Genomic DNA, 15468 nt, shown 5'->3' with positions numbered 1-15468 from the left:
GATCTGAACATCCACAAACTTCTGAACTGATTGCTGGATTTGTGTCCTTGCAGTCCTGGATAAAAGGGTTTCAGGAAAGTTTCTTAGTATTTTGCATGAAACACTCCCAGTCAAGCATTTCCATGGATGATTTTGATCTTGACAATTATTTCTGTCTTCGGGCTTGATGGTGGCACAGGAATCTCCTGTTCAGAAGATCTGTAATGTGCAGCCATGTCTTGGCATTACTGCTACATCCTCCTGCACTTCGCTGCTGTGTGAAAGAAAATTAGCTGGAGTGCTGGAAGCAATGCTCTTGTTTCTGCAGAGTAGAACTGCAGTGAAGTTACAAGAAGTTTTTTGTCACTCCCAGCAGACAGCACCACTGACACAACATTGCTTACAATAATCTAGCTCTGCCAGGGAGCAGAGAGTGCCCTTTTCTGCAGCTGAAAGAGCACTCAACACTAGTGCCAGTGGGCATTAGTTAGTCTTCTCAAGGAGGAGCTGACCTCTCCTAGCTAGCATTGTCACATCTGTATAGGATGTTAGTATTGCTCAGCTAAAGCATGGGGCTTTCTTCATGTGTTTGAGCCCAGAGGTTTGCTACATTAGCACTTGCATATTTTTGAACTGATCTGGTTTGCATACACAATGTGTTGAAATGCCAGGAAGGGGGAACAGTCTAGTAGAGGTGGAGCTTTGCAGGTGTCTCCCTTCTCCCATTTAGGCAAAGCTGGGGAAAACCTGAAGCAGTACGTTAATTTTTGCTCCATAAGTCATGCTGTCAAGGTCATATTGTCAAATTGGACAGGAAAAGTCACAAGTCTTAAAAAACAGTCAGCTGTTTTTTTCCAAGCAGTTTGCAGACTTGGGAGACAAGACTGCATTGTTTATGTTGTAGTTTATTTCTGGATGGTTATTGCAAACTAGGAGTTGGAAATAAGCTCATTGAATGTGTTTGATTCCGGGACAGAAACCTGCAGTGAGCTTTGAATTCCACAGCAGATACTGGTACCACAGATGCAACAAAATAAGCAGAATCTGGAGTGTAAGGATAAGAGAGGTTGGTTGCTTCTCAAGAATGCCTATATTCCATTCCTTGGCAGTAACTAATAAGTTTTTGAAATCCTAGATTTTGTAATGACTTTATCAAAATTCCTGCAGAGTCCCAGCACAAAGCACCTTTTCTTATGAACTTAACCTCTGTCTTGTCTGTGTATTTCATGTGAGTAGGGAATCCAGATGCTTGCCAGTTTTCATTCCTCTAGTGATTTGGCAAAGTGTAATCATTGTAAAGTGCAATTGCTTAATATGTAGCTCATTCACTAAAACCCCAAGGATCAAGGCAGTGAGTAATGTAAGTCATTACCAAAGCAGTGGTATCTGAAAGATGAAGAGTCATGCATCAAGTACCAATCCATTTAGTCTAGAATTCAGAATTGTTTAAAAATTACTAGTTGGATGTGATTGATATTATCTCCAGGCAAATTAAAGCAATTACCTGCAATGCTGTGCTGCTGCTTTTCTCCATTGTTATTAAAAGTGCTGTTCATGTGCATGTCCCCAGTGCTCTGTTTGTCTGTCTGAAACACTTGCAGACCAGCAGCTTTCCCAGGTGCCATCTGCATCTCCCTTCCTCTTCCAGGCACTACTTATCTTCATGCCTGAGATTCAGAAACTTGGTGCAGAAAATAGTAAGAACTCTGCTGATGTGGTCAGCTGTGCTGCGATTCAAATTTGTGAATTTCATTCACGCTTTTTTTTTTTTTACCAGCCATCCAGGTTTCAACAATTTTCTTGGCTTTCTTTGTACTAAATCATAAAAGCTGGAATAGATTTTTTTTTCCTCCATTTAATTCCAGTGAGGAACTTTTTGGTCCTGGACAGACAGTAACTGAGTGACTGGAGCATTAACATATCCATCATCAGCTGGAGCTATAATCTTACTTTGTGCATGTTTGGAGATGTGCAAGTGCCTATATCAGCTTAGTGCCATGAGGTTGTATGTAGCAGTCTGATGGAGTACCCAGGTTTAACACAAAAAGGATTTATGTCTGCTGATAAATCAGTGGTTATGCTTTGCCTCCAAGGTTTCCTGTGGGAATAAAAATGACAGGCTTCCTGAATTACAGTGAAAAGAACAAACCAAGGCATGTGCTGGATGTTTGTGCAGCTCCCTTGAAGTCAGCAGGGGTTGGACAGCATTGCACTAGTTGGGATCTACAATTAGAGGTATTAAATTGAGAGTGATATTAAGAACATGAAATAATACACAATAAATGTGAACATCAGTCTGCAGCTCTGCTCATGGCTCACTTTTATAAGGCATTGTACTATACAGTCATGTATATTTAATTTGTGCTTTTGTGTGTTTAATTTGTGCATCAAAACCAGACCACAGCCTTCAACTGTGACTCAATTGCTCTTAAATGAGGGTTATAACCCACAACCAGTGCTCCTGTGTGTTCCCTGGATAAAATTATTCCAGGAAATGTAACAGCAGACTACAGATAATCTTTACATTTTAGAAATCAGGTATGTATAATCCATTTCTGCCTACTAATTTCTGTCTTTATATCAATTTCTCAAGTCTTTCAGATACAAATTTTTAATTCAGTGCTTTCTGTAACTGGACAAGCCCCTGGAGCACTGATAACACCATTAGGGCTTTTCTCCTCCTTTTGCAAAGTGGGTTGTTTTGCATTGTACTTGTGATTGCCCTTAGGATCAGTACAGCACATAGTGTGTGCCTTTAAAATAATACTTTGGGGGTTTGCCCTGTATTGTGTAGCAATAGATAAGATGTTTACATTGATAGCCTTGGAGCCTGTGGAACACTGCCACCTTGTTTAGGGATCCCAGACACTACTGGGAACAGCAGTGCCTTCATGTGATTCATTACAGGACTGAGTTTTCTAAGTGACTCCATCAAATGACTTGAAGAGAAGCAGCTGTAGATCAAACCTGACAATGTCAGATGTCAGAGTAGGTGATGCAGGAAGAAACAACCCTGTCATATCAGATCAGAGGTTTACGGGTCACTGATCTAGAAAAAGTATACCTTTCACATCAGAAATTATCTGTGAGGTGTACTCCGTTTTTATACCTGATTTTGTGGAGACTTGGGTATCACCCCTGAACAAAGGGACACAAAATCCTTGAGGGAACTACATTATGACAAAATACGGGATTTTTTTTCCTTTTCTCTCCCATTTGGTTGAGCTGGGAATCCTCAAAGGAAATTGCAAAAAGCAAAACCTAAGGTTTAAGTCTACTGCAATCATTGAAGGTAGCTGCACTATTTTGGGGAGAGTGAAGAATGAACAAGCTGTACTTCTAAAGGCAGACTTCAGGAAGCCCCACGGTTACCCAGGTGTTGTGCAGCTCTTTGTGGCTGTTGCTCTTGTAGGACATCTAGAGCTTGCATCACGTGCTAAAAACTCAAAAGACATGCAAAATTTATGAAATATATCCCCTCAAAGATGAAGAGGATGGCCATATCCAGCAGGCACTTCTGTGTTCCCAACCCAGAAAAAATGCCCATAAGAGATCTGCAGAAGGTAGATGTGAAGGCAGTAGTGGAGATTTTTTCACGGTATCTTTCACATTGCTTTCAGACCAGTGAGTGTTTTCTGTTATTAAAACTAATATAACAGGAAAAAAAATATGTAGGTAGCAGATTTGTAGTACATGGGTGATTGCAATGGTTTGACTGTCAACTCACTCTCTTTACGTTTTGGTGATGACTGAGAGCCCTTTGTTTCTGTAAGTTTGTACATAAATGAGAGGGTTTTGGTGTTTTGCTTGGTTGTTTGGGGTTTTGTGGGAAGAATTGAATGTCTCCAACACTGAGATTTGTTGTGTGAAAATTACTTTTGTTTTAATTGCCGTATATTGAAATGTTGAGAATTAAGCCCTTCTCTTTCAAAACATAATTCCTGACATGAGCATCTCTGTTCAGCATTTCACCCTGAAACAATTTTTGTCTTAAGTGATAACAGTGATAGGGAAGGATGTATTTTCTTTTCCTCAGTGCCTAATTTGTCCCTGTTCCTCTTGATGGGGCTAGTTGATAAGGGACAACTGCCCATCACTTTGAGGTGACCAAATTGTCCTGATCAAAGTGTTAATTGTGCCAGAATCAGTAGGAAGTAGGAACCTTAAACTGATTTCTGTCATTGCTCACTCATGAAGTTACATACTGATGAGCTGATGGGAGAGTATAATTATTTCTAGCAGATAAAGATCTCCAGTGGTGTTTTTTAAATTTAAAAGTAACTTTTCGTTTTAATTTCAGTTGCTTTCTAGCAGGTTTGCTAACCTTCTGTAGGTATAGGTAGGTTTAATGCTGATTTATTGTTTTAATAGCAGATAGACATAAAACTGGTACAACTGCACCAAAGAGTTTGACTGCAGTGAGGCAAACTCTCCTGCATGAACACATCGTCTGAGAATCCTGTTTCTAGCAATTTCTAAGCTTTATCCATATAAACCATTCCGTCAGAGTCTTTCAATCAATAAAAGTGTTTATTATCATCTCAGATAAATAGGAACAGTTTTGTGCATGAATTGGATATGCTGGTTTAAACCTGCTTGCCAAGTTCAATTTGGCTTAGTTTCTCATACAGGTGAAAGCTGAATAAATACAACCAATATTCAATTCCTGCAACACAGTTCACATCTAAATGGCTCTGGAAAAATTAGTTTTACTTTCAAACCAGCCCAAACAATCCCTAAGTTTCCATAAGAAAGTCTTCCCATGTATCAGTTAATAAATTTTTAAATATCGCAGGTTAGTGAGTGAAAAGGACTTGGTGAAGTCAATTAATTACTTCCACTTAATGTGACCCGGCCTATAGCTTAGTAATGGCTCTGGTAACGGTGATGCTCCAGAAAACAGCTTTATTTACCCACGTTCTGTGTCAATCCCAAAGGTCATGCACCAGGCCGTGTGCTATAGGCTGGTAACTGGTCCCTCAGCCTCTCCATGCTCACAGCAGGCACGAGAGGGCTCAGGGACAAGTTGGGGTTTTGTACTGTGGCACGTATGTGGTGGCTTACAGGGCCTTGCCTGCTCCACCCCTTGGCTGGCAGCTCCAGCCTGCCAGAGAGGGCGAAGCCTCGGCAGCTGCCCCGCTTAGGTCTGGCCTTTTTTGGCCGAAGGTTTTTTTCTCTTTTGTTTCTTAGCGAGTGTTTGAAATGCTTTGTCAGTCTGCCTGCGCCTCGCTGCTCCCCAGTGCTGCTGCTTGCTGGCTTGCTCTGCTTCAGGCCACCAAGTACTTGGGTTCATCAGGTCGGAGTTTCATGATCTTGTCCATGCAGAGCAGGATGAGGGTCAGAAACCAGAGGCTCCAGCCCACGGCCGCTGCGATCCACCCATAGTCATCCATGCCCGAAGGGCAGCACGTGGCTGCTTGCCTGCAGAAGCTCACATCTGATGGAGGAGAAATGAAGTGAGCTCACGGGAGGCCAAGTACCTGACAGGTTTCCTTTACTAGAGAAGGCAGATGACTTCTGCCCTATCACTCTGCCTTGGCATCTTTCCTCTAAACCTGGCTCTTAACCTGGTGGATGATTTTGGAGTAGTGGTGGGATCTCGGGTTGTTTGGGGCTGGCTGTTTGAGAAAGACCTGGTAGGTCAGGGGAAAGGAGCTTTCTTGGGAACCCGCATAATGCCTACTTGCAGTCCGGCAGGGAGCTTTAGGACACAAATTAGCTATTAATTAGTCTGTTCAAAGCTACGAGTCTGTCTCAGTGTATCTAAGATATCACACCGTGACAGTGGAGTCGTCTTAGAAATGCATCCTAGAGGTTGGCCCACAATGGAAGACTTGAGAAGAGATAAATCCCTTTCCAGGACATCCTTTCGGTCACTGTGTAGACTCATGACCTAACTTTAACAGGTAGTAATTATTTATGAAGACTTACTAAAACATGATGGTTCGTATTCAGTTGTTGAAATGTTGGAGATGTCTTCAGCTGCTGCCAGAAGGAAAGCACAGGACAAAAGAAAAGTTGGATTAGAAAAGTGATGTTTGATATCAAGCAGGAAAATCTGAAAGTCATTTGCCTTGTAGAGGTCTGTAGGATGGAAACAACTTGAAGAAAGTAAGTTCCTGCCCCTAAACATTGCTGCACTAGAATATGCTTCCTTATCCCACCACTTTTAACAGCAGCTCCAGAGACTTGCTCTAGCAGCATCCCTCAGGAGCAGGTGAATCACTGCACCTCTGCCTTGCTGTGACCCTGGCCGAGCCATTCTCTGGGAGCTCAAATTAACCACTGTCCTTGCCCAGGCTGCAGGGGCAGAATGAGCGAGCACAGAAAGGGGAGACACCATTCAGTGGCATGGAGAGATCCATGCCCAGCAGGCTGTGCCTCTGCTTCCTTTTGCCCTTAGGAAAATCCCAGGGTGCACAGGAGTCTGGCAGAGCTGAGGGCTGAGCCCACCTCTGGGGACCCTCAGCAGGTCCACCAAGACCCCCGTGGGGAGCTTGGGCTTTGCTGCAGGTCAGAGCATCTGAAACTGCTCTGGCTGGACTCTGGTTCCTACCAGCATGGTAACCAGCTCAGGTTGGAAAACATCCAGAAATAAGTCATAAGGGAGACGCCTGGAGCTTTGATGAGGGTTCTGCCTCTTTATCCTGCTTCCTACCCAGAGTCAGCACGCACACACACACACTGACACAACTCTGTAGCTGGTGTCCAGCTCTCCAAATCTGCTCATAGTGTCACAGGCCAAACCCTCCTTAGTCCTCCTAACACTGCCTTGCCCCCAGCCTCAGCGTGCTCCCTGCAGCACTGCAGGATCAAACCAGGACAGCTGCAGGATGCCTGCAGGGGTAAAAGCACAAGCTGCACTGGTCTCTGTGCATCAGCACCTCTCTGTCCCCTGCTACAGAAGGGGATCAGAGAAACACCTCTTCTGTGCTGCCAGGAGCAGCACAGTTCAAGTTCAGCCAGGTAGAGTATCTCCTGCACAGACAGATGGAAAGTGGCCTAGGGAGGCTCCAGTAGTGAGGACTCCTGCTGCATGGAGAAGCCCTAATGTGCTGCTGGTCCACAGACCAAGCAGAAGCTATGAGAAAACTATTTCCAGTCAAGACATCACTCTGAGCTGGTAGTTTGGAATGTAATAGAGAAAATCACCACCAGCTTGATTCACCAAAGACTGCAAAATAATAGCTCAGGTTTAGTTTGAGCTGAGGAAAACAAAACAGAATGAGACACATTTGATTTGCTTTGAGTTTGGTGTTTTCCAAGTAACAGCAAGTAAACTGAGGTTATGCTGTAGGAAGTGTTCCCCTTGGGGTCACCTAGCTCTGTGTTTTGAGCTGACCCATCATCAGCAGTACCAGAGCATTCCCTATGGCCTCTGCCATGCTCAGAGTGGGCCCCTGGGCAGCCTGCTTCAGGGAAGGGTCTGAGTATTCCCTATTGTCCTGATTCTCACAGGATTTGCAGAATGACCTTGGCCAAGCCCATAGTTTGTTTTCTCTGTTAATAAGTACCTCACAGAAGCACTGGGAAGAATCATTAAAACCTGCATATGACCCATGGAAGGAAGTACTGCAGAATGCTGAGTGCTGGTTTGCGTTTTTAAATCTTGCAGCCCAAAGAACAGCCTGTCAAAGCCTGCCCATCTTTAAACAGCTGGCAGGTCTCATCTGGTGCTGATACACAAATGCAGGCAGTAGCCTCGTGAGAAAGGAGCAGCTCACAGGTCTCATTTACATTTTGGTTTCAGGCAACTTCTACAATTAAGGTGGCACCAAAGCCACATTTTCTGCAAAAAGCTTGTAATGAAAGTTAGATCAGACTACAGTGATCCTAATGGGTGGTATTGCAGGTGGTCCTTTGCCTCAGCAAGCAGGAGAAGGCCAAGTGACTGTGGCTCCTCTCTCCTTGCCGTTCAGAGGAGCAACCTGCAACTCAGTCACATTTACAGTGGCTCTGTAAATAACTGGCAAAAGAACATCCCTTTACGGTGTGCTGTGATCAGTCATGTCTAGTAATTCTCATCAGCATTAATTAATTCCAGCTCTTTATACTTTTTAGGTGAAGCGAGGGAGTGCCCCCTTACTTTGAAAGAACAAATTACTGTCGGTGGGCAATACATGTAGGCACTGAGAGGAGCGGGGGGAGAGGGCAGGGTATCAAAACTGGAGCGTAAGAGAAGAGGAAATACCTGCTGAGCAGGAATCCCAGAGGGCAGCCGTGAGGAAGAGCACAGCGAGGGCTGCCCGGGGCTGGCGGGAGAAGCGCTGCATGCCGAGGGTCCCGCTGCCACTCGAGTGTCCCCGCGGAGCAGGTCGCTGTCGCCGGCAGATCTGCTGCAGCAAGCCCTCGACGAGTCAGGGAGCCGCTGTGCTGGGCAGAGGGTGGAGCAAGGGAGCTTCCTGCTGCCAGGACACCTGGAACTTTCCTGCCACAACCAGGTGAGGAAAGAGAAGGGCTATGACCCAAACAGCTTCAGTGGGAGGTGGATACCAGGAGGTGGCCCCTGAAGGTTAAGCCTGAAGGTTTCTCCCCAGGATATGCTGCAGCTGGAAGGAGGAAAGGCCTCCGGGGCCAGCCCTTCCCAAGAGGGTCCCAGGCAGCTTCCGAGTCTCTTTTTGGTCCTGTGAAGATGGTTTAATAGAGCTGGAAAGGAGCAGAGGACTGGAGCAGAGGCTTTGTCTCCCAGTTTGGCGCTTTTTTTTTTTTTTTTTTTACTGGCTTGACTTTCACAGTGATGCTTTTTTTGGAATAGCTGTGTGGAATCCCAAAAAACCAGCAGCATTAGGTCTGCTTTTGTTCTTTCTCTGTGAGCACAGCTCTCTCCCTGCCTCCATCACCCACTGCAAAGTGATTCTGGAAAAGCTGTTCTTTCTTCTCTGGTGGCTGTTGCACCTCCTCCTTGAGATGTGCAAAGCAGAAGCTGAGCCTTCCTGCAAGCACAGCTCTGTCTGCAGACCAGGAGGGTTGACAGAAAAATTATGCTCGCTGGAGAGCAGGAATTCTTCTGCAATCCTGGCTGGAAAAGCCATGCTGTAAAGTGCATGTGGTGTTGTCCTGGTCTGATGAGCAGTACGCTTTGCTGTTCTTCCCCAGGCTGTTGGCTGTGCTTGCTCCTGTCTTTGACGTGATGATATCCTTGTTGGCGAAAACATCAGGCATGAAATCAGGCAGGAAGGCACTGGGAGAGGTGAGCTCTGCAGGGAGCAGGTTGCTGGTGCTCTGCTGGAGTGGTCACTCATGGCTTTGGGTGCTCATGTTGGAAGGGACCTGTCTGGGACCTGCTGTGGATTTGCAGACATCTTACGGGAGGCACAGGGCAAGGCATGTGGGGCAGCAGTCCTTATAGGATGGAGAGCATTTAACAATTTTCTCTTTTCCCTGCCATATGGCTGAAACCCACATGAAAGGACATAACAGGCTTCCCACATGAATGGCACACACCAGGGTACAGCTCTACAAAGCTGTGAGGTTGATTTGGTCTCCCTTCATTTAAGGAAAACCTTGACAGCAAAACCCACACGGGCTTAGCCCTGCCCAGTGTTTCTGTGGGGTGAACCTGCTTGTCCTCGCCACCAAAAATGTTCTGCTCCCACTCAGGTGTGAATATTTCCAGGATGCATCAGGACAAGGCAGCGAGATGTTCCCCCAGGCAGAGGGCACACCGAGCCGCAGGTGAAGGCAGGTCAGCTGAGACGGGCGTGTTTACCCACCCTGTTTTCATGTCAACACGCCACCAGTGCTGGCAGAGTTGGAGCTGTGCTGGCTGGTCTGTGACAGCCACCTCCTGCTACTGCTGGGATGCATGGCCCTGTCCTCCTGTCCTTCAGCTGACACCCAAGGTGTGGCACGAGGTGAGTTGTGGGGCTGAGACCCCAGCAGCCACCGCTCTCAGCCTCGGGAGACAGGAGTCATGGCAGAAGAGATGCTGTAAAATGCTCAGAGCTGCTTGAAATTCACCTCTGGGATAATTTTCATCTCTGACTCAGTGTCATCTCACTTTCAGTGTCTCAGTCCTTTTGTGGATGTTGCCATTAATTTGTGTATTTTCCTGAGCTACCTGTTGCATCAAAATTAAACTTTAACTCTTTAAGTGGGAAAGGTCCTCTGCAGTCTGCCAGATTTGCCTTTCTCTTTTGAATTTCTCACCTTCTATTCCCACTGAAAATTGACCTGGCAATTAATTTTGCAAAAGTAAATTAATTCAAAAGTGTTCTGTGCAGCACAAAATGCTTGAGGAGAAACAAAAAGACAAAACTGCTATGCTATTGCATGAATTATTCCATTTTAATTGAAATATCTTTTGAATTTTAACTATTAACTAAATACTCTTTGTCAGCTTGTAGGCAAATGTTCCCATTTCCAAGGGATGCTGAAAATGCTTTTGCACAATTAACATAATGTGCTTCTTTTATTTTCCAAAATGTATTTCTTCCATGGCTCAGAAAGGGCTGCTCCAAAATCTCCTGAAGCAGAGAACAGGCTGCGCTTGGCTTCAGTGATTTTTGGATCAGATTGGAAATGAAGGCTTTGCTTGATAAGTTCAGACACAATGGGAGCCCTGCAAAATCATTTCCTGACACAGATTTGGATTTGTTTCATTTCTTCTTTGTAACACGTTTATATTTCAGGGCTGTGACTGCCCAAAGAGCGATAAGACACTCCAGCTTCCCCTGATTTCTACTCCAGTCTCCCTCCACGAGAGTGCCCTGGCATGTGAGGCACAACTGCAGGCCCTGCAGAGATGGTGCTTCCTTTCCTTGGGCTCCCATTTTCATGCACTTCTCAAGACAAGACTCTTTACTCTAAAATTAGGTCCTTCCCCAGCTCTCCTCTTGGAGATTCTTCCAGTGTGTAGGGCTGCTGGGCAGCTTTCCCTGATGGTTATGGAGGAGGGAGTATCTACTGTTCAGTAGATTTTGTGCCACACAGAGCTTCATGGCTAAGATTCTCTGGTGACCAAAGTATTGCCCTTGACACATCACCAGGTGTGGCTCTTAGAAAGTTATTACCTTTATCACACACATACACACTCACTCTGTGTGTGTGTATACACATTCTGTTTACACAGGCAACTGGTTTATATTTTTCATTCCAAAAGAAATTTGATTGCTGCTGCAAAAAAAAAGCTCAAAGTCTTGAACATGCTGCCAATAATGTGTCCGTCAGGGAGGGGGCCAATTTGTTTGCTCTCTTCATTGATGTGAAAAACAAGCCATCTAAGATAAAGCTACCTGTGAACAGGGGGGTTGATTTTTAAAAGTCACACAAAAAATTGTCAAAATCACAAAGGTTTTGCTCTTTAAATGAGAGAAGGGGAGAGGGGATGTGCTGTCACACAGAGGAAAGCAAGTCTAGCATTTTGGAAAACAGCACAACCCTGCCCTTTGTGTTCTCCAGTCCATGCTGGGGTTGATATTAGACAAATGTTGAGCCTGTGGCCCTGCTGTGACCTCATGCTGTTCATCTGGAGACCCCAGTGAGAGGGCTCAAGACCAGCCAGGCAGTGAAGGGCTCGGAGAAAGGCTGCCTTCAGCTCACCCGGGCAGAGCTGCCTGCACCAACAAAGAGCCCACTGATGGGGCTTTTCCAAGTGGTGCCTCATGGCCAGCCATCATCATCTCATCTGAATTAATAGGATTATTATAAAATAATGTTCTTACTTCCACATGCCAGAGGCATGAAATAGGATATGCTTTCTTCTTCTCTCCTCTCTGCTTCTCACCCGGGAAGGGTGGGGGGAGGGCAGCAGAGACGGCTTTATCCCTGCTCACTCCTTGGCTAGCAGGATGGAGCGGCCAGCTTAGTGCAGCTTGCTTTGGTGATGAAGTGTGCTTTGGAGGCCCTTTTTGCTCCCCCAGCCCCAACAGCTTTTTGGGAAGTAGCTGTGTGTAGCTGGGGGGCTGAGTAAGAGCAGCAAAGGAGCAAAGAGGAAGCAAAACCTGGTGTCATCAGATGAACACAGAGGGAAGAATGTGCTGTGGCTCAGAGAGGAGGGGAGGCTCAGAGAGCCTGAGGAGCTGTTTTGTTTTTGTTGTGTCAATATGCACCAGTTTGGAACTGAATGATGACTCCTGTTGTTTAGTATCTCTGCATGGGCTGGAAGGCAAAGTCCTTCCTTTCCCACACCAGCTTCTCCACAGCCCTGTGTGACATCCACATGGTCAATGGCAGTGACTTCACATCTGCCTTATCAAGGAAATTTCCAATTTCCCAGCAGAAGGTGCTGACTTTCATCAGCCTTTAATCCCTTGCTTTGGTAGCACTGATAGAGAAAGCAGACTTGACTGTGGGCAGTGGCTGGTCCAGGAGAAGCACAGAGCAGCCAAAGGGAATGGGAGCCCAGGGAACCCCACAGCCAGTTCATCTGTGGGGGTTTGCTGAGCAAAATGAATGGTTTAGGCCCACCTGTCAAAAATACCTTGTAATTTTTAATATCTGCTTTTTGGGTCACCGAGCTTGAGACAGCTGAACTGCTGGACTTGAGCAGGTGGCAGGACCCTTCTCACCAAGCTGACCTTGTGAAGTGGGACAACTCTCTGTTGCTTTTGAATAGAAAACCCCTGCACTGGGAAACCCTCTGCTTTTTTTTTTTTTTTTTTTTTTTTTTTTTTGCAGTGTTCCTATAGACTAACTAAACCCTTTGGTTTGTTGGGCCAGGGTTACTGGGTACCTACAAAAGAACAGGTCTGAGAAAGCATTTCTTTAAGGGTACTTTACTATTTTATATAGCCATGCATTCTCATTAGTTCTTCTTCTGAGAGGGAATTTTTATTTTTCTGGGTGCTAGATTTAGTAGTGTCCCAGCTAGCCTTTTTTTCATCAGGGTGAAACCCTGCCTCATCAGTGGGAGATAAGCCACTAGTTTTAGGGGGGACCAAATTTCTCTCTGGAGCCCTTGCTTTAGTGGGTGAAGTGGCAGAGAGTCTGTAAAGCTCCTTTCCCCCCCAGCATTGGTTATGTCAAGGGTGGGAATCAAGTTCCCTGTCAGCGCTGTTCCTGGTTAAGAGAGCCCCTGCCCTCCCAGCCCTCTCCCTGCTCTGTCGCTCTGCCCGTCCCCCTGCTCCAGGAAAATCATTAATCTCCCCTTGTTCCCCCGGCCTTTCCCAGACTGCCTTCAGCGAGGAAAAAACAGCGAGAAACAGCGCACGAGTTTTTCCCAGCTCCCTGGCCGCTGAGCCCCGTGCGGAGCTCGCAGAGGAGGTGTCAGCGCTCCCAGGCTCCCCGGCTGCCCGCGGCGGTGACAGCCGGCTTGTCCCGTCTCTTGTCAGTCCCAACACGCCGCGTGCTGCCACAACACTCCTGGCACGGCCCCGGCACGGCCCTGGCACGGAGGCGGTGACCGAGCCGGACAGCGTTCGGTCCCGTCCACCTGGGGGCTGTTTTGGGACAGAAAGGGTTTCTCTTCTCTGGTCCAGACCGGTTCTGACCTTAAAAGCAAAGGTTTGCCGTGCCCTGGCTGGGACGGGACATTTGTCCCGGGCTGCCCTCCCCTCCCGGCGCGGCTGCAGAGCGCTGCTGTCATTGTCACCCGCGGACGGACGCCGGGCGAGGCGGGGGACAGCTCCGGGGACAGGGCTGGCGAGGAGCTGGCAGGTAAAGCGGCCGCAGCTGCCGCGCCCGGTGCCCCGCGGCGCCGCCACTCCCGGCCCAGCCCGAGCGCTTCCGCGCCTTTCAATGGAAAAGCGGCGCGGGAAGTGCGGGGGTTTCTCAATGAACTGCTCTTCTGCCAAAGCAAAAAGTGGGGGCGAGGGAGAGTGGGGAAGGGAGGAGGTGATTTTGGCAGAAGTATTGCTGGCCAGCAGGTGCTTTTGGGCGAGCCTCCTGCACCTGTAGGAATAATTGAGGGCTGAAAGCTCTGCCTTCCTTGGAGTAGGTATTTCTCTCATTCCAAATCGACATGAAAGTGAGCTTTTGGAGTTTTCCCTGACCGATTACCAAGGAAGAATAGAACCCTGGCTTTGGATGGTTTGAAGCAGCTTAAGATATTTCTAAATATTTAATTTTGTTCTATTATTTCTAAGGATTTAGCACTTCTTTTAATGGAAGCTAACTGCAGGTTTAGATATACAAACTGCTTTAGTTTATAGTTTCTTCACGCTTTTCAGTCTAAAGAAATTAAGATTGGCTACTTTGGTGGTCTCTTAAACTTTTTTATTTACCTACCACAGATATAATTTGCATGAGTGGTGAGTCTCTTGCAGCTTTTGTCTTTTTCTCCTGTGAAAAATACAGTTTGCTGGAAAATGTCCAATCAAATTTAAAATGTATATACTCAATCCATTTAAGCTGGTGCATGATGTTTTCTTTTAACAAGCTATTAGTTATTTTCAGTATCCTAAATTTTCGAGTGAATGGGTACAGAGAGAAGGAAAGTTCCCAGGACATTTGGGCAAATACCGACCTGTGACTATCATGCTCCTGTTAAATAAGCCTTTTATATCTTGAAATGCTTCTCTTATATTTAAGATTAATCTTTTGGTATATTATAAAGAGAATTCTTAGAATCCACAATTTATTTTAAAAATGCTGAAAGATAAGGTTGATAGAGACAGAAGAGGTTAAAGACAATTGACTTGCTACCCTTGTCAACAAGTAGAAGTGACGTTATGAAGGGATTTTGTTTTGCTATTTATAAAACAGGCTTGGTACAAAATTAAATGCATGCAAGAAGTGTATCTACTTGCATGTTTTTCTCTGGGAAAAGATAATCACTGTGTTTGTGCATGCTGATCAGTTAATTTTGTGTGAGAACAACTAAAGACAATTTCTACGTTCAGGTTATTTAAAGTAAATAATAATAAGCATAGAGATGATAGGAAATTTTATGCAATGCACATTATTTCATGTATCTCGTTTTGAAAACAGTCCTTTATGAGGAAAAGATTATTTTGAAATCCTAAAGGTTGTTTTAATTTAAAGAAAATAGTTTGCTCTTCTCCCCACACCCATATAACATGCTCCAGATGGGTTTGCAATGTTCACACTATCAATGACAGTGACAAAAAGCCAGTCAGGCCTCTTTCACTTGTCTAATTGCAAGGTGAAATCATTAGGGTTTGTTGCTTTGGGGGTTTTTTGTCTGTGTGTTTAAGGCCGAGAGAAATTAAGTTATTTCCATTCACAGCATCCAAAACCAAATTACAGAGCCTGAGTGCAGTGGTCTGAAGTGCTTAGGTCCAGCAGAGGACAGGGCAGGGTGTTTGCTCATCATTTATCACAGGAGACTGGTGACTCTCCCCTTTTCCTGTGGCACACACATACCTTAGCATCTATCTATGCTCTGGTGGGATGAAGCCTCATGTAGGTTCAAGGAGGCTCTCAGAAGAGGAAGAAACCCTTTTGGGGAATGTGATGGGCAGCACTGTGTTATCTTCCAGCACTTTGACTCAGTGACCCCTATGTTCCTGTAGAGCTTGGCACCTTCTTGCACCTGCTTGGGCAAGGGATACTGTGCTGCTGCCACAAGGACTCCCAGGGCCTTCCAGA

General features: G+C 45.8%; 1 protein-coding gene across 1 annotated transcript; it reads right to left on the bottom strand.

Moving 5' to 3' along the window:
- Positions 1 to 5246: 5246 nt before the first annotated feature.
- Positions 5247 to 8296, bottom strand: TMEM213 (transmembrane protein 213). Its single transcript, XM_041398889.1, has 3 exons — positions 8171 to 8296; positions 5911 to 5964; positions 5247 to 5416 (listed from the first exon to the last, which is right to left on the bottom strand). Exons 1-3 carry the CDS (start codon positions 8250 to 8252, stop codon positions 5247 to 5249), a joined length of 306 nt encoding a protein of 101 aa, XP_041254823.1. The 5' UTR covers positions 8253 to 8296.
- Between the last annotated feature and the right edge of the window lie 7172 nt (positions 8297 to 15468).

Source organism: Onychostruthus taczanowskii, unplaced genomic scaffold (genome assembly GCF_017590055.1).
Source record: "Onychostruthus taczanowskii isolate IOZ18803 unplaced genomic scaffold, ASM1759005v1 scaffold15, whole genome shotgun sequence".
Classification (NCBI taxonomy): Eukaryota; Metazoa; Chordata; class Aves; order Passeriformes; family Passeridae; genus Onychostruthus; species Onychostruthus taczanowskii.
Note: the sequence above shows the minus strand (reverse complement) of the source record. Positions and strands in the feature narration are given on the sequence as shown.